Source organism: Sprattus sprattus (assembly GCF_963457725.1).
Source record: "Sprattus sprattus genome assembly, chromosome: 7".
In the NCBI taxonomy this organism is placed as follows: domain Eukaryota; kingdom Metazoa; phylum Chordata; class Actinopteri; order Clupeiformes; family Clupeidae; genus Sprattus; species Sprattus sprattus.
The window spans coordinates 6,750,202-6,775,853 of record NC_137926.1 but is presented as its reverse complement, the minus strand read 5'-3'; the positions used below and the strand labels follow the sequence as shown (position 1 = coordinate 6,775,853).

At 43.5% G+C, this 25,652-nt stretch overlaps 3 protein-coding genes across 6 annotated transcripts; 1 reads left to right on the top strand and 2 right to left on the bottom strand.

Annotated features, from left to right (window-relative positions):
* Nucleotides 1-2,400: 2,400 nt before the first annotated feature.
* On the bottom strand, nt 2,401-19,657 carry lrsam1 (leucine rich repeat and sterile alpha motif containing 1). Of its 3 annotated transcripts, none has more exons than XM_080842950.1 (25): nt 19,521-19,657; nt 18,652-18,865; nt 18,317-18,373; nt 18,076-18,120; nt 17,775-17,852; nt 17,591-17,659; nt 17,408-17,492; nt 17,102-17,223; nt 16,318-16,408; nt 15,476-15,582; nt 15,317-15,346; nt 15,074-15,208; nt 14,404-14,543; nt 14,102-14,146; nt 13,041-13,111; nt 12,096-12,195; nt 11,233-11,320; nt 10,956-11,030; nt 10,202-10,282; nt 9,242-9,337; nt 6,309-6,407; nt 5,687-5,818; nt 5,361-5,436; nt 5,036-5,223; nt 2,401-4,140 (listed from the first exon to the last, which is right to left on the bottom strand). In XM_080842950.1, the coding sequence occupies exons 2-25, from the start codon at nt 18,721-18,723 to the stop codon at nt 4,018-4,020; spliced, it is 2,205 nt and encodes a 734-aa protein (XP_080699076.1). In that variant the 5' UTR covers nt 18,724-18,865; nt 19,521-19,657; the 3' UTR covers nt 2,401-4,017. The 3 variants fall into 3 exon arrangements, with proteins under 3 accessions (XP_080699076.1, XP_080699077.1, XP_080699078.1); XM_080842951.1 differs by having other exon boundaries at nt 14,404-14,540; XM_080842952.1 differs by lacking the exon at nt 15,317-15,346.
* Nucleotides 19,658-19,797: 140 nt separating this feature from the next.
* rpl12 (ribosomal protein L12) lies at nt 19,798-22,995 on the top strand. Of its 2 annotated transcripts, none has more exons than XM_080842764.1 (7): nt 19,798-19,937; nt 21,243-21,316; nt 21,609-21,707; nt 21,816-21,897; nt 22,257-22,343; nt 22,745-22,857; nt 22,950-22,995. In XM_080842764.1, the coding sequence occupies exons 1-7, from the start codon at nt 19,901-19,903 to the stop codon at nt 22,953-22,955; spliced, it is 498 nt and encodes a 165-aa protein (XP_080698890.1). In that variant the 5' UTR covers nt 19,798-19,900; the 3' UTR covers nt 22,956-22,995. The 2 variants fall into 2 exon arrangements, with proteins under 2 accessions (XP_080698890.1, XP_080698891.1); XM_080842765.1 differs by having other exon boundaries at nt 19,894-20,034.
* A 788-nt stretch (nt 22,996-23,783) lies between these two features.
* Nucleotides 23,784-25,379, bottom strand: pole3 (polymerase (DNA directed), epsilon 3 (p17 subunit)). The gene is made up of 4 exons (XM_080842072.1): nt 24,987-25,379; nt 24,642-24,727; nt 24,391-24,509; nt 23,784-24,192 (listed from the first exon to the last, which is right to left on the bottom strand). Exons 1-4 carry the CDS (start codon nt 25,050-25,052, stop codon nt 24,014-24,016), a joined length of 450 nt encoding a protein of 149 aa, XP_080698198.1. The 5' UTR covers nt 25,053-25,379; the 3' UTR covers nt 23,784-24,013.
* Nucleotides 25,380-25,652: the final 273 nt, after the last annotated feature.

The following is a 25,652-nucleotide window of genomic DNA, read 5'->3' as shown; positions in this document are numbered from 1 at the left end:
ATGTTTGTATAAATCAATGTGCTTAACCTCAGGGCAAACTTTTTTATATTAATTATTTGTATAACTAATAACATTATTTATAAAATGAACATTGTAAATGTTGAAATCTACCTAATAAAACCCAAGACATAGGTCGATCAGTAGAGCTGTTTTACATGTACATTATAAGTATGTTTGTGACACTTAAGTTGCCAAGTATCCTGCATAATGTTGGCTTAAGTTACCAAACATTTAAGGGATGAGGCAGCAACACAAGATGTGACCCAGCCAAGCATATATGTCCCCACTGCAGAAGTGCATGTCTCACTGCAGAAGCATACAGTATAAGTGACCCACTGCAGAAGCGCAGGTCTCACTGGAGAAGTATGTGTCTCACTGGAGAAGTATGTGTCTCACTGGAGAAGCATATGTGTCTCACTGGAGAAGTATGTGTCTCACTGGAGAAGCATATGTGTCTCACTGGAGAAGCATATGTGTCTCACTGGAGAAGTATGTGTCTCACTGGAGAAGCATATGTGTCTAACTTAAGTAGCATATCTCACTGCAGAAGCATATACAGCCGCGGAAAAAATTAAGAGACCACTTCAAAATTATCAGTTTCTCTGGTTTTACTATTTATTGGTATGTGTTAAAGTAAAATGTGCATTTTAGTTTTATTCTATAACCTACTGGCAACATTCCTACCAAATTTCAAACAAAAATATTGTCATTTAGATCATTTATTTGCAGAAAAATGACAATTGGTCAAAATAGCAAAAAAGATGCAGTGTCTTCAGATCTCGAATAATGCAAAGAAAACAAGCTCATATTCATTTTTAAACTACACAATACTAATGCTTACACTTAGGAAGAGTTCAGAAATCAATATGTGGTGGAATAACCTTGATTTAAAATCACAACTTTCATGTGTCTTGGCATGCTCTCCACCAGTCTTTCACATTGCCGTTGGGTGACTTTATGCTACTCCTGGCGCAAGAATTCAAGCAGCTCGGCTTCTTTTCATGGCTTGTGACCATCCATCTTCCTCTTGATCACATTTCAGAGGTTTTTTATGGGATTCAGGTCTCGAAATTGGGCTGGCCATGACAGGGTCCTGATCTGGTGGTACTCCATCCACACCTTTACTGGCCTGGCTATGTGGCATGGAGCATTGCCCTGCTGGAAAAAACATTTCTCAGAGTTGGGGAACATTGTCAGAGCTAAAGGAAGCAAGTTTTTCTTCCGGGACAACGTTGTACTTTGCCTGGCTGAGGTTTGTAAAAGACCATAAGGATTGAAAAAAGCGGACTGGAGGGTCTTCTAGTTCGTCTTCTCTGATTAGTCCAATTTTCAGCTTTGCCCAACACATGGTCGTCTGATGGTTAGACGGAGACCTGGAGAGGCCTACAAGCCAGAGAGTCTTGCACCTACTGTGAAATCGGACTCATCAGAGAAGACGAACTTAGAAGAACCTCCAGTCCGCTTTTTCAATCCTTATGGTCTTTTAAAAACCTCAGCCAGGCAAAGTACAACGTTGTCCCGGAAGAAAAACTTGCTTCCTTTTGCTCTGACAATGTTCCCCAACTCTGAGAAGTGTTTTTTCCAGCAGGGCAATGCTCCATGCCACACAGCCAGGCCAGTAAAGGTGTGGATGGAGTACCACCAGATCAGGACCCTGTCATGGCCAGCCCAATTTCGAGACCTGAATCCCATAAAAAACCTCTGAAATGTGATCAAGAGGAAGATGGATGGTCACAAGCCATGAAAAGAAGCCGAGCTGCTTGAATTCTTGCGCCAGGAGTAGCATAAAGTCACCCAACGGCAATGTGAAAGACTGGTGGAGAGCATGCCAAGACACATGAAAGTTGTGATTTTAAATCAAGGTTATTCCACCAAATATTGATTTCTGAACTCTTCCTAAGTGTAAGCATTAGTATTGTGTAGTTTAAAAATGAATATGAGCTTGTTTTCTTTGCATTATTCGAGATCTGAAGACACTGCAGCTTTTTTGCTATTTTGACCAATTGTCATTTTTCTGCAAATAAATGATCTAAATGACAATATTTTTATTTGAAATTTGGTAGGAATGTTGCCAGTAGGTTATAGAATAAAACTAAAATGCACATTTTACTTTAACACATACCAATAAATAGTAAAACCAGAGAAACTGATAATTTTGAAGTGGTCTCTTAATTTTTTCCGCGGCTGTATCTCAGTGCAGAAGAATATATATCTCACTGCAGAAGCACATGTCTCACTGCAGAAGTGTACCAAGACAGGAGGCAGGCAGACTTGTAAGCAAATTTATTTGCATAGGATATGCTTTACACACCTCCACGCTCTGGATATGCTAAGTAGCCAAGGCAGATCTGCACCTTAGCAGTTCATCTATACAAAGATGAGCAGTTAGCAGTTCATCTATACACATATACACAGACATAAGAACATCACAGTTTCCATAGATATTACATGCAGAAGTTACCTTCAACATGTGACCGTTTTCAGACAAGACAATGGGTAGAAAAGGTTTGGGTAAAAATACGTGATAACATTGATAGCTTTAATTTGTTACGCTTATGATGTGGATAAAATATTGACTAGTTTTGGTAGAAATGTCTTGTGTGAGAGCTACGGCAACTGCATACTGTGTGTCAGGCACTGTGTTTTGTACAGCGTATTTACATCTACTGCTTTTCAAAGCAACACACCGTATGCAACTTCAGTGACAAAAGTGGTATGATTTTAGGGATAATTTATTGAGCATATATTCAGTACTTTTCAGCATGCAGTATATATATATATGAATGTACAGTAACATAATGGAAAGCATGCATTGTTAGTATCAACAATAAGAGCACTTAAGTCACAAGAGATAGTAAAGGATGGAAATGAAGTTAGACGCTTCAGTTGGGTGGGTGTAATGTGATCGATTGCAATGTGATGTTGCAGCAGAGACAGCATGGCTGTCTAGAGGTGCACCTTCAGTTTGCCTGCCATTTGTAACGGTACCGGGAGAGGGCAATGGTACTGGAAGAATAACCGGTTTCTGTGAAGGACTACTTGTTATTGGCGTCAAGTACAGATAACACAAGGCACACGTGCAGAGATCCGGTGTCCAAAGAAAGCATCCACTCTATTTGTGAAACACAGATTTATGCTGTTGCTCTGAAGTCCAGTGTGGGGCACTAACAGAGATGGTGTAGAGCCCAGTGTAGAGATTAGACCTAAGAATACACTAGTATTCATCTATATACTGAACAACGCCAGAACTCTTAAGATATATCTAAAATCTTGAGATAGACATAAAACCATTAAACTACAAGATAATTTCTCGCAAAGGTTTCACATTCGACATTCAGACTGCAGTAAGTCACATTTGAAAACACATGGACATTAAAGCCAGCCAGCTGCAGAAACTGGCAAAATAAAAGTCTTTGACTGGCAAGACATCCAAAAACAGATAACTCCCTCTAACCTGTCATTTTCATTCAGCGTTATCCACCTGGGCATGTGAGTGTGTGTGTGTGTGTGTGTGTGTGTGTGTGTGTGTGTGTGTGTGTGTGTGTGTGTGTGTGTGTGTGTGTGTGTCATTATTCACCTGGGCAATATGCATGCGTGTGTGTGTGTGTCTGAGTGTGATTATCCATCTGGGCAATATGCATGCTCATTCAGGAGCGTTCTTGCCTGCCTCCTCCACCTGACCGCAGGTCCACCTGGTGCATCTCACCTGGTGCATCTCACCTAGTTCAACCTCAGCACCACTTTAGAGAGCCCCTGAAGTATCCGATGGTATATGGGCATGGATATTGCACACGGCTTTGGCCGATGATGAAGACCTTATCTTTGTCCAGAGGACGGGAATGATGATGATGATGATGATGATGATGATGGCGGTGGTGGTCGTGAGGTTGGTGATGGCGTTTGGAGGCGAGAGTGCGGTCTAATAGGTAGAGAGTACATGCAGAGAGACGGCATGATTGCAAGTGCATAAGTGGTGTTCATAGACGGCCGCAGCGATGGCCCCCGGCCCCCGGCTCCTCAGCCGTAGTAGAGGCGCAGGCGCTGGTCGATGGCAGCGCGGCACAGCGGGCACGACTGCAGGGACTCGTTGCACTGGTGGCAGCAGCACACATGCCCGCAGGGTAGGAAGATCACCTGGGACTAGAGGCGAGAGGAGGAGAGACGAGAGGTGGAGGAGAGGTGGAGGAGAGAGGAGAGGAGGAGAGAAGAGAGGTGGGAGAAGGAAGAGAGGTAGAGGAGAGGTGAAGAGAGGTGGAGGAGAGGAGAAGAGAAGAGAGGTGGGAGAAGGAAGAGAGGTAGAGGAGAGGTGAAGAGAGGTGGAGGAGAGAGGAGAGGAGAAGAGAAGAGAAGAGAGGTGGGAGAAGGAAGAGAGGTAGAGGAGAGGTGAAGAGAGGTGGAGGAGAGGAGAAGAGAAGAGAGGTGGGAGGTAGAGGAGAAGAGAAGAGAGGTGGAGGAGAGGGGAGAGGAGAAGAGAAGAGAGGTGGAGGAGAGGTGGAGCAGAGAGGAGAGGAGAAGAGAAGAGAGGTGGGAGGTGGAGGAGAAGAGAAGAGAGGTGGAGGAGAGGGGAGAGGAGAAGAGAAGAGAGGTGGAGGAGAGGGGAGAGGAGGAGAGAAGAGAGGTGGAGGAGAGGGGAGAGGAGAAGAGAAGAGAGGTGGGAGATGGAGGAGAGGTGGAGCAGAGAGGAGAGGAGAGGAGAAGAGAAGAGAGGTGGGAGGTGGAGGACAGAAGAGAGAGGAGAAGAGAAGAGAGGTGAAGAGAGTTACTCTGGGTCTTTTTCCCATATGAGAACCCCTACTGAGCGATGATCTTTAACTGCTCCTCCCACCATATCTTTTTGGCACTGCCCTGCTAGACGATGCCCTGATGTGAGTTTCCATAGACGTGACATGCAGAAGTTATCTTCGAAATATGCAGGTTTTCAGATAAGAAAAGGTATAAAAGGTATGGGTAACATGTAGTGTACAGTAGTGAAGTGTAGCTGAGCCACCCAGAGTGGGTAGTGTAGTGTAGTGAGGTGTAGTGTAGTGTAGCTTACCCCGCGCTCCATGCACACCACACACTCGGAACTGTTAGGGCTCTCCGAAGGGCAGGGGGCAGAGGGGGTCATCGGAGAGGTCATCGGAGGGGTCATCGGAGGGGTCCCCTCTTGGAAGGGGGCACTGGGTTGGGACGGGCCTGCAGCTTCCTCTTCTTTTGCCCGAGGCTCGGCCGGGAGGGCGACTCCTGGAGAACAGAATCGTTACTCAAGGATGATGATGATTATAATAATGATAATAATAAACTTTATAATAATTATTATATTATATACTTTATTATAATGTTATTATACTGCGCATATTTGTATACATATTGTGACTCACCCTTGGTTGGCTTGGCTGTATGTGTCTTTGCCCAGTTGAGCAGAGCCCTCTGGATGCCCACCTCATTCACCCCAATCTGTACAGACAGACAAGCAGTTCCTTTTTAATATAGAGTTTGGGATAACTCTGTTATGACAAAGAAACCAATATTTTAAATACAAAACTTTAAATATAAATACAGGTCATTCAGTAATGGTGTTCATCACTGTTCCACTTCTAATACTTGTCTCTCTTACACACACCCACCCACCCCCCCCCCCCCCAACACACACACACACACACACACACACACAAATATAACTGTGGAACAGAGAAAAACAGCATACTTTGCCAAGGTCTTTGGCGGTCATGTGGCGAAGAGCCTCGGCCGTGATGCGGTGGTGAGCCAGGATGGGCAGGTAGTGCTCAGCAGAGAGCTTGGACAGCAGACTCACCAGCTCATGCTCCACGCCAGCCTCCTGTCACACACAACAACAACAACAACAACAACAACAACACTCCTCATAAGCACAACGCTACTCGTATCATTATTACATTTACATTTACATTTAGTCATTTAGCAGACGCTTTTGTCCCAAGCGACGTACGAGGGAGAGAACAGTCAAGCTAAGAGCAATAAAAACCTGGTGTGACAATAAATACTACTTTACATAAGAAATAGAGAAACGCCATAGAAAAGCAAAAGAAGTGCAGGAATGTAACTGCTGTAAGTGGCTGTTAGGAAGGGAGGTGCTCTCTGAAGATTCTAGGCATTAACTATCAGCCGTTTATTAAAAACTGGAAAATCTATGTAGTGTGAGACTTAAGTGAGACTTAAGTAACCAAAGAAGTTGTTTTGTTGTGACTCAAAGTCACAAAGTCTGTGAGCAAAGTATCAGTCAGTCCTCAAAAGCACACATGCTATTAATGCTCAAGGGTTAGTGTTGGAATAGTATCACTTGTGCGGACCTGCATGGCCAGTGAGAGAGGCTTAGAGTCCAGTAGTCTCTGGTACTGGATCATCCAGTAGTTCTGCAGGTTGGACTCGCTCTTCCGTTCCAGCTCGACCTGAACAGAACACAAACGCAAAGAGTGACCTCTTGCATCATTCAAAGACCCAAGAAACACCACACCTTCATGAAAACTGGTCTGGTGCATCTGCAAATAGGGATGTCATTGATAAAATTAATTTAGAAACACTGTTCATGACTTAAAAATGTATTAATCAACTACCTTGAGGTAATACATTCCCTCACATGAATCATGTGCTTATTGTAAGCAGGAACATGGCTTTTCTGTGTTTCTGTGTGTGTTTCTGTGTGTGTGTGTGTGTGTGTGTGTGTGTGTGTGTGTAACTTAGATTATTAGGTGCTGACACCACTTGGTCTGCATATGCGTAAGAGCTATATGCGTGAGAGAAGGAACCTTTTGTCCATGTTTGGGTGAGCTCAGAGGTGATAAGAAGGGTTGAACTGTGCTTGTTCAACCCTGTGTAAAACTGTCATCCTTGCATTACAGAAAGCGCAGTTGGGATGACACTAAAAGACTTTTGGTCGATTGGGGCTATTCTTGCTGAAATTGGAAACATTTATGGCATCAGAATTAGATCAATCTTAAGTACAGCCGCGGAAAAAATTAAGAGACCACTTCAAAATTATCAGTTTCTCTGGTTTTACTATTTATTGGTATGTGTTAAAGTAAAATGTACATTTTAGTTTTATTCTATAACCTACTGGCAACATTCCTACCAAATTTCAAATAAAAATATTGTCATTTAGATCATTTATTTGCAGAAAAATGACAATTGGTCAAAATAGCAAAAATGATGCAGTGTCTTCAGATCTCGAATAATGCAAAGAAAACAAGCTCATATTCATTTTTAAACTACACAATACTAATGCTTACACTTAGGAAGAGTTCAGAAATCAATATTTGGTGGAATAACCTTGATTTAAAATCACACTTTCATGTGTCTTGGCATGCTCTCCACCAGTCTTTCACATTGCCGTTGGGTGACTTTATGCTACTCCTGGCGCAAGAATTCAAGCAGCTCGGCTTCTTTTCATGGCTTGTGACCATCCATCTTCCTCTTGATCACATTTCAGAGGTTTTTTATGGGATTCAGGTCTCGAAATTGGGCTGGCCATGACAGGGTCCTGATCTGGTGGTACTCCATCCACACCTTTACTGGCCTGGCTGTGTGGCATGGAGCATTGCCCTGCTGGAAAAAACACTTCTCAGAGTTGGGGAACATTGTCAGAGCAAAAGGAAGCAAGTTTTTCTTCCGGGACAACGTTGTACTTTGCCTGGCTGAGGTTTGTAAAAGACCATAAGGATTGAAAAAGCGGACTGGAGGTTCTTCTAAGTTCGTCTTCTCTGATGAGTCCGATTTCACAGTAGGTGCAAGACTCTCTGGCTTGTAGGCCTCTCCAGGTCTCCGTCTAACCATCAGACGATCATGTGTTGGGCAAAGCTGAAAATTGGACTCATCAGAGAAGACAAACTAGAAGACCCTCCAGTCTGCTTTTTTCAATCCTTATGGTCTTTTACAAACCTCAGCCAGGCAAAGTACAACGTTGTCCCGGAAGAAAAACTTGCTTCCTTTAGCTCTGACAATGTTCCCCAAATCTGAGAAATGTTTTTTCCAGCAGGGCAATGCTCCATGCCACACAGCCAGGCCAGTAAAGGTGTGGATGGAGTACCACCAGATCAGGACCCTGTCATGGCCAGCCCAATTTCGAGACCTGAATCCCATAAAAAACCTCTGAAATGAGATCAAGAGGAAGATGGATGGTCACAAGCCATGAAAAGAAGCAGAGCTGCTTGAATTCTTGCGCCAGGAGTAGCATAAAGTCACCCAACGGCAATGTGAAAGACTGGTGGAGAGCATGCCAAGACACATGAAAGTTGTGATTTTAAATCAAGGTTATTCCACCAAATATTGATTTCTGAACTCTTCCTAAGTGTAAGCATTAGTATTGTGTAGTTTAAAAATGAATATGAGCTTGTTTTCTTTGCATTATTCGAGATCTGAAGACACTGCATCATTTTTGCTATTTTGACCAATTGTAATTTTTCTGCAAATAAATGATCTAAATGACAATATTTTTATTTGAAATTTGGTAGGAATGTTGCCAGTAGGTTATAGAATAAAACTAAAATGTACATTTTACTTTAACACATACCAATAAATAGTAAAACCAGAGAAACTGATAATTTTGAAGTGGTCTCTTAATTTTTTCCGCGGCTGTATATAAACCCTGTGCCATGTTAGTGAAATTGCTTCACTTTCATCCTTGTGCTGTAAGTGAGCCCGATTGCAAGTGTTACTGAGTAAATAAACTGACCTACAATCCTCAGATAACTTGAGTGAATTTTCACCTAACAGTGATTGATTGATTGATTGATTGATTGATTTTGGCCATTGACTTATACATTTGCGATCAGGGAATGTGATCACAGTAACGTTGCCTCAGAGCAGTGGTCGAAACCTTGCGCATAGTTCCAACTTGTTTCCTGTGTCCCTTTAGTGGGCAGATCATCTTGAAAGAGCTAGCAGGAGCTGAGGGCTATTATCCCGTGCGCTACCTTGGTAAACGTGAGACGAGGGCTATTATACAGTGTGCTACCTCGGTAAACGAGAGCTGAGGGCTATTATTCCGTGTGCTACCTTGGTAAACGAGAGCCGAGGGCTATTATTCCGTGTGCTACCTTGGTAAACGAGAGATGAGGGCTATTATACTGTGTGCTACCTTGGTAGACGAGAGCTGAGGGCTATTATACTGTGTGCTACCTTGGTAAACGAGAGCCGACGGCTATTATACCGTGTGCTACCTTGGTAAACGAGAGGTGAAAGGTCATTTAAGGACATAGATGTGGAAGAGTGGAGATGAGAGTCTCACCAGAAGCTGCCGAAGCTCCTGCTCTCTCTGGTCCTTCTGCTTGAGCAGCACCTGCAGCATGTCCAGAAGGCCTGTGCGCTGATCCGCCAACACAAACTAACACACACATAAACACACACACACACACACACACACATGCACACACACACACGCATACACACACACACACACACACACACACACACACACACACACACACACACACACACACACACACACACACACACACACACACACACACACACACACACACACACACACACACACACACACACACACACACACACACACACACACACACACACTCTCACACAGACAAAGTCACATTCCCAATCAGTTCACATAACACAATAGTGCAGACTTCACTGTGCATATCCAGACCAACTTTACTTCCTCAACAAGCTAGCACCTTAGCTGGTGGCAACAATGGTCTGGAGTGGTCTGTGCTCCATATTTAGTAGAGGAACACAATCAAATGCATGGAGGGGAGAAAAAATGGAAGACAAAGTCGAAATAAAAGTCGGCTTCGTGCTAAGCATGAGATGAATGCATCAAGATAAAGGGGGTGTGATGACACAACTAATTCTGATTCATACATCACACCTTCCATTCGGAGCACCACATCAGTATGCTGTAGACTGCTCACCTGACATTCTCTAGACTACAGACGCTCCCTATCACAGTTTCAATAGCATTGTGTTATGCGTTAAAATAACTACATACTACAACCTGGCATTTTTCTATTTCTTATGTAACGTAGTATTTATTGTTACACCAGGTTTTTATTGCTCTTAGCTTGACTTAGCTCTCCCTTGTACGTCGCTTGGACAAAAGCGTCTGCTAAATGACTAAATGTAAATGTACCAGGCATGCAGCAGGAAAGGGTCAAGTCCATTGACCAAGCTCTTAGCTGGACCCCTCCCTCACACAGACACACAGAAGGCCCCTTCTACCACGTACCTGCAGGTTCTCAGAGTCCAGATCTCTCCTCTTTACCTCCAGCTTTGTCATCTGCATTAACTCTGCCTCTATTTGCATAATCTAGAGACATGAGAGCAAAGGGCATGTCGATGAAAGGGCAAATTAGAGAGGGGGAATAACAAAAAGACAGAAGCGCTAATGGGGTTGGCTCGGGATGAGGTGGGTGGGCAGCAGCGACCGACTGACTGACTGACAGACTGCCTGCCTGAGTGTTATTGTGGCGTAAAATAAAACTTTGTTGAGAGATGACTTGTGAAGTTTATTCAGGTTACTTGGAATTGAAATAGATACTGAATCAACTGCAAGGGAATTAACTCAGACAGGAGCAAACTGGTGGTGTATAAACACTACGTGTAGATTATGTCAACTATTAAAGTCAATGCCACATATATAACTAACACAACTTTTAAAACCTCCTACATTTTATAGTATAACCAGTACTACTGAACACAGAACTAGTTCCCCTTAACAATATGGAGAGATGCTAAGTTAGCCATATCTGAGCCAATCCCAATTTAACAATATGTAGACATGTTACGTTAGCCATATCTGAGCCAATCTCAAATGAACAATATGGAGAGATGCTACGTTAGCCATATCTGAGCCAATCCCAATTGAACCATATGTAGACATGCTACGTTAGCCATATCTGAGCCAATCCCAGCAACCATCCTCTTGCAGCAAGCACAGGTGAGGAGGAGAAGCTGAGGCCAAGGATATAGCAGCTGTTTACCTGATTGCGTAAATAACCATGCACAGTGTCCTTCTGCAGCTGCAGGGCCTCGAAGGCAGCCTTCTGCATTTCCTCCTGTGGAAAGACACAAAAACACAGGACAGGTTGTCCACCGAAACAATTCACTATCGTGCATATCAGGAAATACAGTAGAATTATAGTCTACTTACAGTCACTTTTGTGTGTGTGTGTGTGTGTGTGTGTGTGTGTGTGTGTGTGTGTGTGTGTGTGTGTGTGTGTGTGTGTGTGTGTGTGTGTGTGTGTGTGTGTGTTTTACCTCCTGCAGGATTTCAGCAACGGCTTTAGATTTATCCAGCTGCTGCAGTGATAACAGCTGCTCCAGTTTCATGTCCTGGTCCTCCATTCTTCAAGGTGGTCAGAGTTGGGGAAGGGGACACAAACAGTGCTGATGACTACAGGTGTGACTATAGCAGTCCAATTACCGGACACAAACTCAACTTCCCATTGGATTAGTGTGAATTATTTTCTGTTTTTCCAAAGCTTTGTGAGTACCAGAGGGGAATACTCAAATTCAGAAAAAAGAATGGAGGTCACTGTCCACATTTCACACTATGTTTGAGTCAGCAATCAACACATATATAAGTCTATACAAGTCTTAAATCAAGTAAATAACTACATGGTGCATTAAGCAGGGTTAGCATTGGAGCAGAGAGAGTTGTTGGACATTATGAAGGCAGTGACTTTGAAAAGAACTTTCTGATGTTTGAACATGTTTTCAATGCTGCCAAATAGTGCAATGTGCCGTCTACACTCCGCTGGGCATCAATCACCATGGAGATAGGGAGAGGGAGAGGGGGAGAGAGAGAGAGATAGAGAGATGGAGAGAGAGAGAGAGAGAGAGAGAGCGAAAGAAAGAGAGAGTAATGCAATGTGCCATCTAACCTCCGCTGGGCATCAGTCACCATGGAGAGAGGGAGAGAGAGAGAGGGAGAAAGAGAGACAGAGCGAGAGAGAGAGAGACAGAGAGAGAGAGAGGGAGAGCGAGAGAGAGAGAGAGAGAAAGAGCAAGAAAGAGGGAGAGAGAGAGACAGAGAGCGAGAGGGAGAGAGAGAGAAAGAGAAAGAGCAAGAAAGAGAGGGAGAGAGCGAGAGAGAGAGTTGCACTACTGTGCCGTCTAACCTCCGCTGGGCATCAGTCACCATGCTTTGCCTCCTGCCTTCATTGGCTTCCTGCAGCAGACGCATGGAGAAACTCTCAGAGAGCATCTTCTGCATGGCCACTACACAGGGAAGGAGAGAGAGAGAGAGGGGGGGGGAGAGAGGGAGAGAGTGCGAAAGAGCGAAAAAGAAAGAGAGAGAGAGGGAGACAGAGAGAGCGAGAGACAGGGGGAGAGAGAGAGACAGAGAAAGCGTGAAAGAGCGAGAAAGAGAGAGCGAGAGAGAGGGAGGGAAAAGATTGAACCAGTGTTACAGAGTGCCAGTGGAAAATGGTTATAAAAAACTCTGAAAAAAATGTTATCTATTTGTTGATTATGCCATGTTGTATGTATGTTGATTAGGTGCTGTAATGATTTGATCGTGACTACTGGTGGGTCAACAGGTCAAGTATGAACAGGTCAACAGGTCAACAGTCGCCGAGGTGGCTTACAACAATAACATACAAGGCAGAGAACTCGTACGACGTGAAACTGAGGACTCTCGACGTTGGTTCGCAAGTTCGCAACCTCTGCCTTGTCCATCAAATCGGGACACGGCTCTGGAGCTCTCTGACGTTAGCTTTAGCATCGGACTGAACACACGCAGGTGTGTCTATTGTTAGCTTTAGCATCGGACTGGACACACGCAGGTGTGTCTATTGTTAGCTTTAGCATCGGACTGAACACACGCAGGTGTGTCTAACGTTAGCTTTAGCATCGGACTGAACACACGCAGGTGTGTCTAACGTTAGCCTAAGCATCGGACGGATCACCCGCAGGTGTGTCTAACGTTAGCTTTAGCATCGGACTGATCACCCGCAGGTGTGTCTAACGCTAGCTTTAGCATCGGACTGAACATACGCAGGTGTGGTCCTGTTTATGCTCTCTGGCCACCAGTTATAAGCTTGCGTGACATCAAGCGCGCCTACCTGCCACATCTTTCCTCCGCAGCGAGTTCGCCTCCTCATGCGTCACTGCTGCGAGCTGCTCCATGTGTATCCTGTGGGAGGGAGAGAGGGAAGGGGGTGACCATCAGGTGGCCATTACGGTTTGGCACAACCAACATACAACGCCATACGCTAACAGGCTATATGAAATCAGACATTATCAGTGAGGGGAATGAGGAGTTCCATATGTCTTCATTTAGAGCAGAGAAATTAACCGGAAATGTTCAACAAGCTGAATTACAACCTCTGACTAACCATGATGTGATACATTGTTTTATGTTAAATTTATGTTAAATTAAGACACACAAAATAGAACTTCCTTCATTACAAGTACTGATGTCCTTTGAACAGAACATGATATTTGCCACTGGTCATATTGCCTGGCATTGCCCTTAGTGTACGTAGTTGTCGTGTCCAAACTCTAACCCGAACATTGTATGGTTGAGCCCCAGTGTGGTTTCGCCTCTAACAACAGGTCTGATATTTTTTTTTATCATTTGGACCACTTAATGACTACATAAAGGCAACTGTGTCAAGTGGCAATCTATGCTTTTAAAACATTCTTGGTTATAGCAGCCCATGTAACATGAGCAATGACTAAAAGTTTAACTTGATATTTAACTGAAACCTAATCTGCCTAAAGCAGCAATAAGGAGTTCTGTTCCAAAACTAGTCAGCTAACTACCTAAAAGGAATGCAAAAACCTTGCAAACACCACCAACAGCCAAGTTGACACTGATAGAAGCTTGCCAACACACTAACTGGTGTCTTTTGGCAGTAAAGCTGGCAATGTCATGCTGTGAAAGCTTTTCTTCCATTCTTTGCAGGGTATTCCAGCCCGGTACACAGATCTACATAGGGCATATCCTGGATGGCTAGTGGGAAAGACACTGGTGTTTATCTGTCTTTCACATGACCATATGCTATCGAAATGCCTTTGAAGATGGTACCAAAACTAGTTGCCTATATTAAACCATACCCCAAAAAGTGTCAAATTGTTGCATAGTGTTACTTTAATAGCATAGCATTGCCTTGTTACACACCTTTCCTGCTCCATAGCCTGTAGTATCTCTGCGTTCTGCACTTGGCTGTAGGGAAAAAGGTTATAAACTGTTATAAACGAGTTCCATCTATTAACACATACTGGAACATGCAGATTCAATTAAGTCACCAATCCACTTAATCCTATGACCAACATTTGTTTAGTAAATATACAATGAAGGTCAATATGTTGGTGTGCGATATGGTCAAATGAGCACAATTTTGGAAGCTCCATGATATACATCTGCACACACCCCCCCCCCCATCTCAGACATCCACACACGTCTCTCCCCCCCCTCCTCACCGTGAGTTGTCCTGCAGTAGGCTGGTGATGCGGTTCATGGCGCTGCTCTCAGCCTCCTGCACCTTCTGAAGCGTCTGCTGCCTCTGCAGGTCCAGAGCCTGCTGCTGCATGGAGAGTTCCTTATCCAGACGCTCCTGCTGCTGAGGGAGAGGACCAGAGGACCAGAGAGAGAGAGAGAGAGAGAGAGAAAGAGAGAGGACCAGAGAGAGAGAGAGAGAAAGAGGACCAGAGAGAGAGAGGACCAGAGAGAGAGAGAGAGACAGACAGAGACAGAGAGAGAGAAAGAGAGAGAGAGAGAGAGAGAGAGAGAGAGAAAATGGAGATAAATCAAATGAATGACTAATGAGTGGGACATACTGTATCTGTACTGCTGGGGTCAAGAGAGAGAGAGAGAGATGTGTGTATAATTGTTTTAACGTTTACTGAACATGCATGGCTATTAAGCAAAACTTACACACCTATCAAAATTAAATGTAAATGCTTATGAAAAAACACTTAAAATATTTCAGTGAGTAATATCTTCCTGTGCCTGTGCTTCTAACTAACATGCTGCAGGTCAGCACTATGTGAAACCCGACACTGGCTGATCTTGGTGCAGTGGGGTTGCCGTGGTGAGTTGCGTGTTGTGGGTGCAGTCGGGTTGTCGTGGTGAGGTCCGTGTTCTGGTTACCTCTCTGACAGACATCAGCATGTTCTCCTTGTGGGAGTTGTTAAGGCAGACGTTAAGGCAGACCAGATGGGCGTGTGCCCTCCGCTGCTTCTCCTGGTCCTGCTCAAACAACATCTTCTCCCGATTCTTCTCGTCCTAAAAGACACAAACACACAACACACACACACACACACAGTGGATTTATACTAGCCTAATAATAACAATGTAGTTATTTACATTACTATGCAAAGACAGAGCTGTTACCTTTCTCCTCTGATACTCCACGAAATTACTCTGCAAATGAAAGAAAGGAGAGGGAAAAAGGAAACTCTTGCCAATCTCAAAATATGAAGGAAATATAGGCATCTGAAGGGGAGCAGAGTCACACACATACTGTGCAGAGTTCACAGGCCTACTTCATACCTGCCAGGCAAAGTCAGGATTGTCCACACTGTTTGTCTCCTCTGTCATCCCATCAGCCTCTGGGGCAGGCTTGCACTCACAGGGTGGATAATACTCCAGGCCCAGCTCTGCGAGATAACAAACGTCAACATAACAACATACACCAGATAACGAATATGTGCCACGTAACACAGCTCAGACAACATCATAAACATGAATTGCTCACGGTTTGATATGCATCGCCTATACAGTAGTGAATGAAAGATATGTTTTAAACTCTAAAAAAACTGCGCTTCTGTACGTTCAGAGCAAAAAGCTTGCCCAGGCTTGTATTCCTTTCCAGAACTAACAGGCATTAGGGAATGTCCAGACCACTTCACCCTCAGTCTCTCAGACCCACTAATAGCCCAGTGGCTCTCGAAGTCTCACAGACTCTCTGATAGCCCAGAGGCTCTGTAAGTCTCTCGGACCCTCTCATAGCCCAGTGGCTCTCGAGTCTCTCGAACCCACTGATAGCCCAGTGGCTCTCGAGTCTCTCGAACCCACTGATAGCCCAGTGAGTCTCTAAGTCTCTCGAACCCACTGATGGCCCAGTGGCTCTCGAAGTCTCTCGAACCCACTAATAGCCCAGTGGCTCTCGAAGTCTCTCGAACCCACTGATGGCCCAGTGGCTCTCTAAGTCTCACAAACCCTCTCATAGCCCAGTGGCTCTCTAAGTCTCACAAACCCACTGATAGCCCAGAGGCTCTCTAAGTCTCACAAACCCTCTCATAGCCCACTGATAGCTCAGTGTAAAGGATGAAAACCGTGTCAGTGAGGTTAACGTGGAGTTCTCAGTGGTGTGGGACTGCTGCTGTACCCACCTGCACACAGGAACCGCTGGACGGCCTCAGTGCCAGCCGCACACACAGAAGAATGAGGGTAGGTCATCAGTGCAGTGTCCAGTGTCAGGCTCTGCCATGAGGGGGAAACACACACACACACACACACACACACACACACACACACACACACACACACACACACACACAGACACACACACACACACACACACACACACACACACACGGTGGTTAGCATCACCACTTTGCGAGCAGTCTACCTGCGTTCCAATCCTGATCGCTGCAGGCTGTCTGTACGCCGCTTTGGATAAATCCATCTTATAAACACCTGACCTTTACCCTTTGACCTTTACATGTAAAAGCACATTATATGATGTTTCTCTGAGCAAAGAGTGGGAGGAGCCCACAGGGATAATTGACAGCTCTCACTCATTTCCGCTTTCTGAAGATGTAAAACCTGCTTATCCCACCTCCCCATTGTCCTCCATTTCACTAGTAGCTCTAAGCTCATATTACCCCTTATCCACATGCTATTTTGCATTACATTTACATTTCGTCATTTAGCAGACACTTTTATCCAAAGCGACTTCAAGGGATGTATACACATTTTGCCATCATCTTTTTTTAACCCACACACACACTCAAACTCAAACACACACACACACACACACACACACACACACACACACACACACACAAAAACACACAAAAACACACACACACACACACACACACACACACACACTCACACACACACACACACACACACAAACACACACACACACAAACACACACACACACACACCTCCAGGCAGCGGGCATGGGCCAAGTCCTTCGGCAGCTCCCTGATATTATTCTCACTCAGGTCCAGAGTCTTCAGGCTCCTCAGGTGCCCCACCGTAGCAGGCAGCTCATTCAGACAGTTCCCTACAGAAGGGCAGTGCACAGAGCACGTTAGGTAGTAGGTCACCATCACCTCCTTTATAGGTCACATACAAACATAAACGTATCCATTTCAAGCTTCACTTGGCTGAGCTCACACCAAGTTCACACAGCCCTTTGAAGATATTCATAGGGTAGTGCTAAGTGCATTTTCTGTCCAAACCTTCACCTTTCAGATTGAGAGTTTTCAAATGGCAAAGATCTCCTATGGATTGTGGTAGTCCTTTTAAATGATTCTTCTCTACATTCAGCACCTGAAAACATGAAAACAGTAGGACATGTATCAGACAGCTCAGTGTACAGTTTGAAATGTAAATGTAAAAATATGCTCTTGTTGAAATGGAGAGCTTGCCTGGAGTGATGTTAACTGCCCAATGTCATCGGGGAGAGATGTCAGCTTGTTGTTGTGAATATCTAGGACCTGAAACATAGAAGTGTGTGTGTGTGTGAGTGTGAGTTGGGGGAAGTGTGAAATAATAATGATGATGATGATGATTCAAGAATAAGCACTGGATGCCCTCTTCTGTTTGACTCACCTGGAGAGTAACCAGGGCGCTGATAGAACATCCTTTTGGGATGAGAGACTTCAGCTCATTGCCACTGAGATTGAAGGCCTGCCAGTTGACACAATTAACATGTTATTGTACCACAGAAATCACCGACAGGATCACTACCATAGACAACATGTCACTACAGAAGCTACAATAACATAGGGCATGAGTATTGTCATATACTTTTACATGTAAACATTTGAACTATAGATCAACTCAAATATATAACATTACGAATATTTTTTATTAACTTAAGGCATGCTTCCTCATCTGCCTGCATGTTTACCTTCTTATGTAGCATTTTACAGAGTGAAAAGGCACTGACGGGAGCCTGTGGAGACAAATGCAGACAGATTTAACACAACAGTCAGACTCCATGTTTAAAAAGAGTATGGTATTTCTAGTTATAGTACTGACATAAAATGATGGTCAAATGTTTTTGTTTCATGAAACACACATGGGGATCAAGAAAACCTAGGAAAGAATTCAATTATTGGTTATTATAGTTAAATGGATTTTTTTTTTACCTCACTCAGCTCACAGGATGAAATGTCCATTACATCATCAGCTCCCACCTCTTTAGACTGGGGGAGAAGATGGAGGTGAATTATTTACAAATCATGATTCAATAACACTCTTCATGCATTTCTTCCTGGTTACTGCATGACTTCTTCACATTACGCATCATGTGCAATACATACAAACATTACCAGACACTAACACACACACTAACACACACACACACACACACACACACACACACACAGACAGAGAGAGAGAGAGAGAGAGAGAGAGAGAAATGCACATGGGTTGTTTGGATGGAGCAGTCCAAGACCACCCATGCATACATAGAAAAACTCACCATGTACAGCTGATGCTCCAGACGCTTCTTGGCATCTTCACTTGGTTTCCTCTTCCTGAAGAAAAGCGGCATGGCTCAGCCAGTAGTGCCACCTGACTGTCCGGCCTCTGGGACGGTCGTGGGGTGACCTCAGCACTAACTGCCAATCCTATCTGTGGAGCAACCGTAGACGGCCAGCTGTAGAAGGCTCAGTTTGCTTGTGAGAGTATCCTAGCTATTAAATGAAATGAAAAAAAGAACTGATATGGATTGCTGACAGACTAGGGCATGATCAAAATGATACAGGTGTATATGGACACTAACACTGCTACTCTGGCAAGACTTTGAGCTGAATTTAGTGCCCCCAACTTTTAATATATTTGTTTAATATGTATCTGCTTCTTTACTGCCAAATATTATAATGTATTTTTACATATGATCATACCGGAAATAACGGAATGAATATCATTATAGAAATAACATCTATTAACGGTCCAGCTCAATGTTCTACATTAACGCTGTTCAGCTAACACGGTGAGAGGAAAATAGCTACATGTTTATTTTAAACGTGGATAGGGGAAAAAAGCCTAAATTGACTCAACGGCTAGTCCGTTTTTACGCAGCTGCTTAACGTACCACAACAACCAACCCAGCTAATATAACTAAGTTCACGTTGCATATACCGTGGCGTTAATACTGAGGGAGGATTAATGGCTTGTCAAAATACTATGTTCATGTTGATGTATTCACTACCGCATATGAAAACTGTCCTCAAATTACGCACCAAACGTTACTTAAACTTCATCTACGTGGTTAAACTCTCAATTAACAGTAACTAGCTAATGTTAAAACAACATCCCAGCTAGCTTATGTGGATACCAGTCTTTTACCTTTTGCTACTGTGAAATCCTGGTGTTGGCGCTGGTTGTACAGTCGATCTTCAATGTTTTGACAAGTTAAGTACTCAGTATTTTTGTATCTATATAGATATGTTAACGGAATCGTAGTGATCTGAATCAGATGTACCTCCTATGGATCATGTTTATTTGGGGATGTTCCTAGTGACGTTTTGACGGAAGTAAGTTAAAGCGTAAAGTCACATGTTGTGATCTCGCGTTATCACAGTCCCTATATAAACGCACGACACCATGCAAATCTCTCTTCTTTTTCACAAGGTGTGAAGGTGCAACAGTAATCGGTCGTCCCGAATCCGGGTTCATCCGACACCCTCACCGTTTCAAGCTAAACTCAACTCAACTTTACCTACATCATGCCTCCCAAGCTCGACCCCAATGAGATTAAAGTTGGTACGTTTGGCCGAAATGAAATTCTGCCAAATCTCGAGAGACCAGGCCTTGCGGCCTTTCTGGCCCGCTTGGCTAATGCAGTTAACGTAAAGTCTGCGTAAGTAGGATGTACATTTCGCGTTACTGTTTGTTTGACCTAAGATATGTAATTCGAAAATCAAGGTAAGTCTAAATTGCCCTAATGGCGACAAAGACGTTAATAGGCGTGTTATTATAAGTGATTATGCTATGCGCCGTGTCCGATGTAGCTAACTAGCCTCATAATTTGACAGTATAACCGTACCAAACTAATGTTGGCGTCAACTAAGCCTGCTTGGAAAGGGTCCACGATACACGTTGAACCATCTCCGAAGATCGCCTCTTTGTAGATTGTAGTGCATAGTTATCTTTTGAAACGCACAGCCTGAACTCTTATGAACACGTGGGTATTTGGCTAGGTAACGTAACATCGCTATACAATGGCTAGCTAGCTGTGGACCTAGCCACGTGTGCCTCCGATAAATCCTTGTTGGATCTGTTGTGGCTAAATGTCACTTTAGAAGTTGTAAGCCAATGGACAGGGCAACGTGTGTAGCTTACCTGACGTGCCTAAAACGCAAAATTGTAAGGCGTTTGGTAAATAATCGGAGGCAGCTGTGTTGCCTAGATGGATAATTTGACAGTCTGAACTTGCAAGTAGCTGTATTAGAAGTAATGCGCCATCCAGGGACGCAGCAGCCTAGAGGGCACTAGAGACCAGAATACGAGGAATGTCAGTTGACCTGCGTAGTGTGGATACGCTAGAGAGATCTCGTGAATGAACCGTGCAGTCAGCATGTTTTATCCTGGTGGGGTTTCACAAAAGGGCATGTCCGCATCTTCTCAGCCTCCCGCCACTGTGGCTGTCTTTCTATGACTGAGCATAGTCCAGTGGAGGCTAATACAGACCCAGCTCTAGGAAGCAGGGCTACCTAAACATGTAGGTAACTCTGTGCCGAAAGAACCTGGAACAAACCCGATTTAGAAATACTACCTTGTCATGTTTTCACGTGCTTACTTAGACTTGGGTCAGATTGTGATTTTGTGTGGTCTTTCAGAAACCGTCTTGTGTGGCTTTTAGGGTAATTTCTTGTGAGCTGTGGCGCAAATGTCCTGACAGTGCCTTGTAGTGAGCGCACCTGTTAAGGTTTGGATAGTACATTGGTCGCTATCTATAACTGAATAATTGGTAGTATGAGGTCAATTTAATCTGGTTGCCTTGTATCTTTATTTTGAGAGAAACAAATAAGCTTTCTATTGTGTAACATATTTGCTCTTGTCCTACAGTGTACATGAGGTGCACAGGAGGAGAAGTTGGTGCCACCTCCTCTCTGGCCCCCAAGATCGGTCCTTTGGGTCTGGTAAGTGGCAGTTCTCTAACAACTTGCATACCCGCATCATCTCAGCCTCCCGCCACTGTGGCTGTCTTTCTATGACTGAGCATAGTCCAGTGGAGGCTAATATCGACCCAGCTCTAGGAAGCAGGGCTACCTAAACATATAGGTAACTCTGTGCCGAAAGAACCTGGAACAAACCTGATTAAAAAAATACTAGCTGCCATTTAGCTCTTTGCCACTGCAGACAGTAATAGTCTCAATGGTGCATGCTTTTGACTAGTTAGGGTGGCTAACTTGTTTGTTTGTTTGCTTACAGTCTCCCAAGAAGGTTGGTGACGACATTGCCAAGGCAACCGGTGACTGGAAGGGTCTGAGAATCACCGTCAAGCTGACCATCCAGAACAGACAGGCAGCTGTAAGTGTTCAGCACTTGCCCTTCCACCGTGGAGGTTTTGTAAATCCTCAATGGCAATATAAGCGTTTTGGCTCGTCTGTGTATTAATTCAAAATTACATTTCGGCAGATTGAAGTGGTGCCCTCCGCCTCTGCCCTGATCATCAAGGCCCTGAAAGAGCCTCCTCGTGACAGGAAGAAGGTGAAGAACAGTAAGTCATCCTACTGTTCAGAGGAAAAGATGTAAACAAAACAGCCTCCCGCCACTGTGTCTGTCTTACTATGACTGAGCATAGTCCAGTGGAGGCTAATATCGACCCAGCTCTAGGAAGCAGGGCTACCTAAATGTATAGGTAACTCTGTGCCGAAAGAACCTGGAACAAATAGTAACGTTGGTCCTGTTCAGTTTGCTCACGGACAAATAATTTTATGGTGGCTATTTACACATTTAGTTTGTCAATAGTGTGGCTAATATAGGCAGTCAAGAACTAGTCAAATCAATCAATCAAATTAACTGTGTTGATGGAGTTCTATTTGATCTTAAGCTGCAATCTTCCTTTGCTCTTTTCAGTCAAGCACACTGGCAGCGTGGCCCTGGAAGAGATTGTCAACATTGCCCGTGTCATGAGGCACCGTTCCATTGCCAGAGAGCTGTCTGGTGAGTGGGCAATTCATAAGTGTTGCGTTTAGGCACTGCATCCTGTTACAAAGCATGTGCGTGTTGTACCTTCTAGCCGTAAAAAGCAGGAATACGGCAATTAGTTCTACAGTGTGACTACAGCCTCCCGCCACTGTGTCTGTCCTACTATGACTGAGCATAGTCCAGTGGAGGCTAATATAGACCCAGCTCTAGGAAGCAGGGCTACCTAAACGTATAGGTAACTCTGTGCCGAAAGAACCTGGAACAAACTCCTCAGTAGTCAGTCATTGCCACAGACAGGATGTGACTGTGAGTCATATTGAAACGGTTAATTATAATCAAATTTGATGTTTCAGCTGTTAAGTGGTCCCTGTGGTAGAAAATATGTTTACACTTCTTTTTTTTTTTTTGGTTGTCAGGAACTGTCAAGGAGATCCTGGGAACAGCTCAGTCAGTTGGGTGCACCATCGACGGCCGCCTTCCCCATGATGTCATTGATGACATCAATGCCGGAAAAGTTGAAGTCCCCTCTGTGAGTGCCACTTAAGTAGATTTATGTTTTTGATGTTTTGATTTGTCTTTGATTTTGCTCTACGATGCTTACTTTTGCTTTTTCTCTTCCAGGAGTAAAATCACCAGAGAATAAAAAATAAAAATTTGTTACAAAAAATGTACTGCTTGTCCTGTGTTATTATGCTGAAACATTGAAGTAGTCACACCATGAGGAAAATGTGAGCCATTGTAGGACACATGAGCATTTAATGCTTTATATACAGTACCAGTCATAGTAAATAACACTTTTTTTTTTTTTTTTTTTAGAACATCAGTCCATGTGTTTTGTAGTTAAAATATCTTCAGTATTAATCTAATTAATAAAAGTAAAGAAAACACTTCTCAAAAAAATTAAGGTGTCCAAACTTTTGACTGGTACTGTATATATATTTTTAATCTGAGTAACTTCCTCACCTGAAATGAGAGGTCTTTATATTACCGTGATAAATGTAGGCAGGTTGCAAACTTGGGAGTCCATAATTATCTAGTATACCTTTTTGTGTTCAGCTAGTTCATTGCAGTCCTCAACCGGTCTTGCTTCTGTTACAGAAACTGGTGTTCACTTAGTCCAGCTGTACATTGTTCCATGATTGAACTTCTCCTATTCATCAATATTTATAATTGACAGCACAGGGCTCTTGTGAAGCCATCCCCTGAATGCTATTGCCCTATTGGTGGAAGAACCAGCACAATTCCTACAAAAAAAACAATTTTAATGTGAAAAGTAAAAAAAAGTACAAATTATTTAACTTTACCAGAAAGGCTGGCATTTCAAACTTTTCCATTTTAATGTGCCCTTACTGAACAGATGGACACAATGATTAGAAACCTTTATAAAAAGATCTCACATTTGGTGACCTGAGATTTTTTTTGCTGTTGGATGTAATTCCTGTACACACAAGTTTTATGTACTCCATGTATAATGGAGAAACGTTAAGCCACCATTCTCACACACACGCACTGTGTAACTTTGCAAATTGCTTTCAAAAGCATTCCTAAACTACATATCCCACGAATGTGGCACAGATTGTACACACAAAACCCTATTGCTGCAAACCACAGGCTCATTAGACAACTAACAGTTCATCCAAGACTGGAGCACTTCATTTGAAGGTGAAGCAAGGTAGTCCGACTCCTCAATTCTCGACCTCATCCTCTTCAGCCTCATTTTCTGCCTCTGGCTCCTCATCCATATGCTCCTCCTCTTCCTCATCTTCGTCTTTCTTATCGCTCTCTTCCACATCACTCTTTTTCTCTTTGTCTTTCTTCTTTTGTTCAGAGGCCTCCTTTTTGCCTTTCTGGCCCTTTTTGAACGCTATGGAACAGACATAAAGGCACATTAGACATTCGGTGTCAAAACGAGAATAACGGCAATGTAGATTTGAATTACAGGCACATCTGACATAAGCCTTGGGGGCTATTACAGCTCAATCCAAAGCAAGATCACTTGACTCTTTGGTCAAATGTACTAATGTCCGAGTACTGATTCACTGAGGCAAACACTGAGACATACCTTCCAAAGACTCACGCAGGGGTTGCATGAACCGCTCAAACTCCATCTCTTCCATAGCTGACATCACATCCCCGGCATTGAGCGTCTTTCTTTTGGCCTTCATCGCGAAGTTGTTAGCACTGACAGACCACAAAGGGATTATCAAAATATATATCAAAATGTACTGCAGACAATGCTAGTACACTTTTTAAATAATTCGATTTGATACACACACACATAACTACTTATTAACTGTTAAGCCTTGTTCTTACCATGATGTAGCATACAGCACAAAAACACTGGCGGCCTGAGAGATGGCTCTCCTTGCTTCCTTGGATACGTTTACGCCATCTGGCAGCTTAACGACAGAAAATCGGACAGAATTCTGTTTTCAGACTACCACCTCACGACAACAACAGAAGTTCGTTAAGCTAGTTAGCAAAACAAATGCATCGCTAGCACTGATGGTGTCAAATTGGCTTGTGAGTCTACCAATTCAAATACTGTTCAGTGCAAATAAAGGAATCTAAAAGCTGGATATGCCGAGTGTGTCTGCAATAATATACTAGCAAGCCAACGATTAGCAAGCAGTCGTTACAACAGAAAAGGACACTTACTGCTTCTTTAATGATGCGTGTGATGACAGCGTTGGGAAGGTTCAGATCCTCTGGTCTTTCTGCCATCACTGCAGACGACTTTTTCTGAATGTAGCTCCGAATTATCCAAATCAGCTTTGAGAAGAGTCGGAACCTATTTCTTTCGTCGATTCGAAGCTTATTCCTATTCGAGCTCTATCCTAAGAATATATCCTTACTATCGCGCCCTTCACAAGTGTGAGGACAGATGAATTAGGTTATAGCCTACTAGCGGCTTCGCTTTGGCGAGCTAGCAAGCTAACCTGACTAGCTTACAATTCCTGTTCAAGAAGTTTAATCACAAGCTGTATCCTTTAACATTCACATTTGCACTAGCAGCAAAATACTGTAAGATTCCTAACGCAACCGGACACTATACGCATTCAATGTTATTTATTTATAAGCCTTTTCACACGCCGTTTTCCCGACCTCAAGAAGACAGCAATGAATCAGAGAACTTTATTCGAGGATAGAAGCGCGCTCGAACATTACAAACCATGTGGTTGTCCTTTAACCTTTCAACTTTGACCCCTGTGATAATATTATATTTAAGATACATTTTAATTGTTTCTTACTATAAGTCATACAACACATACGAAAGTGTCATGTAAATGAAATACAGAAAATAAACAAAAAAACATGTATCTT

Excerpts from the sequence above, each read along its gene's own strand:
- pole3 (XM_080842072.1), bottom strand. The coding sequence starts at position 25,052 with ATGGCAGAAAGACCAGAGGATCTGAACCTTCCCAACGCTGTCATCACA. Across the intron at positions 24,728-24,986 it reads CACGCATCATTAAAGAAGCA|CTGCCAGATGGCGTAAACGT; the intron begins GTAAGTGTCCTT and ends TCTGTCGTTAAG. Across the intron at positions 24,510-24,641 it reads GTGCTGTATGCTACATCATG|TGCTAACAACTTCGCGATGA; the intron begins GTAAGAACAAGG and ends GTGGTCTGTCAG.
- lrsam1 (XM_080842950.1), bottom strand. The coding sequence starts at position 18,723 with ATGCCGCTTTTCTTCAGGAAGAGGAAACCAAGTGAAGATGCCAAGAAG. Across the intron at positions 18,374-18,651 it reads TGGAGCATCAGCTGTACATG|TCTAAAGAGGTGGGAGCTGA; the intron begins GTGAGTTTTTCT and ends CTTCTCCCCCAG. Across the intron at positions 18,121-18,316 it reads CATCCTGTGAGCTGAGTGAG|GCTCCCGTCAGTGCCTTTTC; the intron begins GTAAAAAAAAAA and ends TTGTCTCCACAG.
- rpl12 (XM_080842764.1), top strand. The coding sequence starts at position 19,901 with ATGCCTCCCAAGCTCGACCCCAATGAGATTAAAGTTG. Across the intron at positions 21,317-21,608 it reads AGATCGGTCCTTTGGGTCTG|TCTCCCAAGAAGGTTGGTGA; the intron begins GTAAGTGGCAGT and ends GTTTGCTTACAG. Across the intron at positions 22,344-22,744 it reads CATTGCCAGAGAGCTGTCTG|GAACTGTCAAGGAGATCCTG; the intron begins GTGAGTGGGCAA and ends TTTGGTTGTCAG.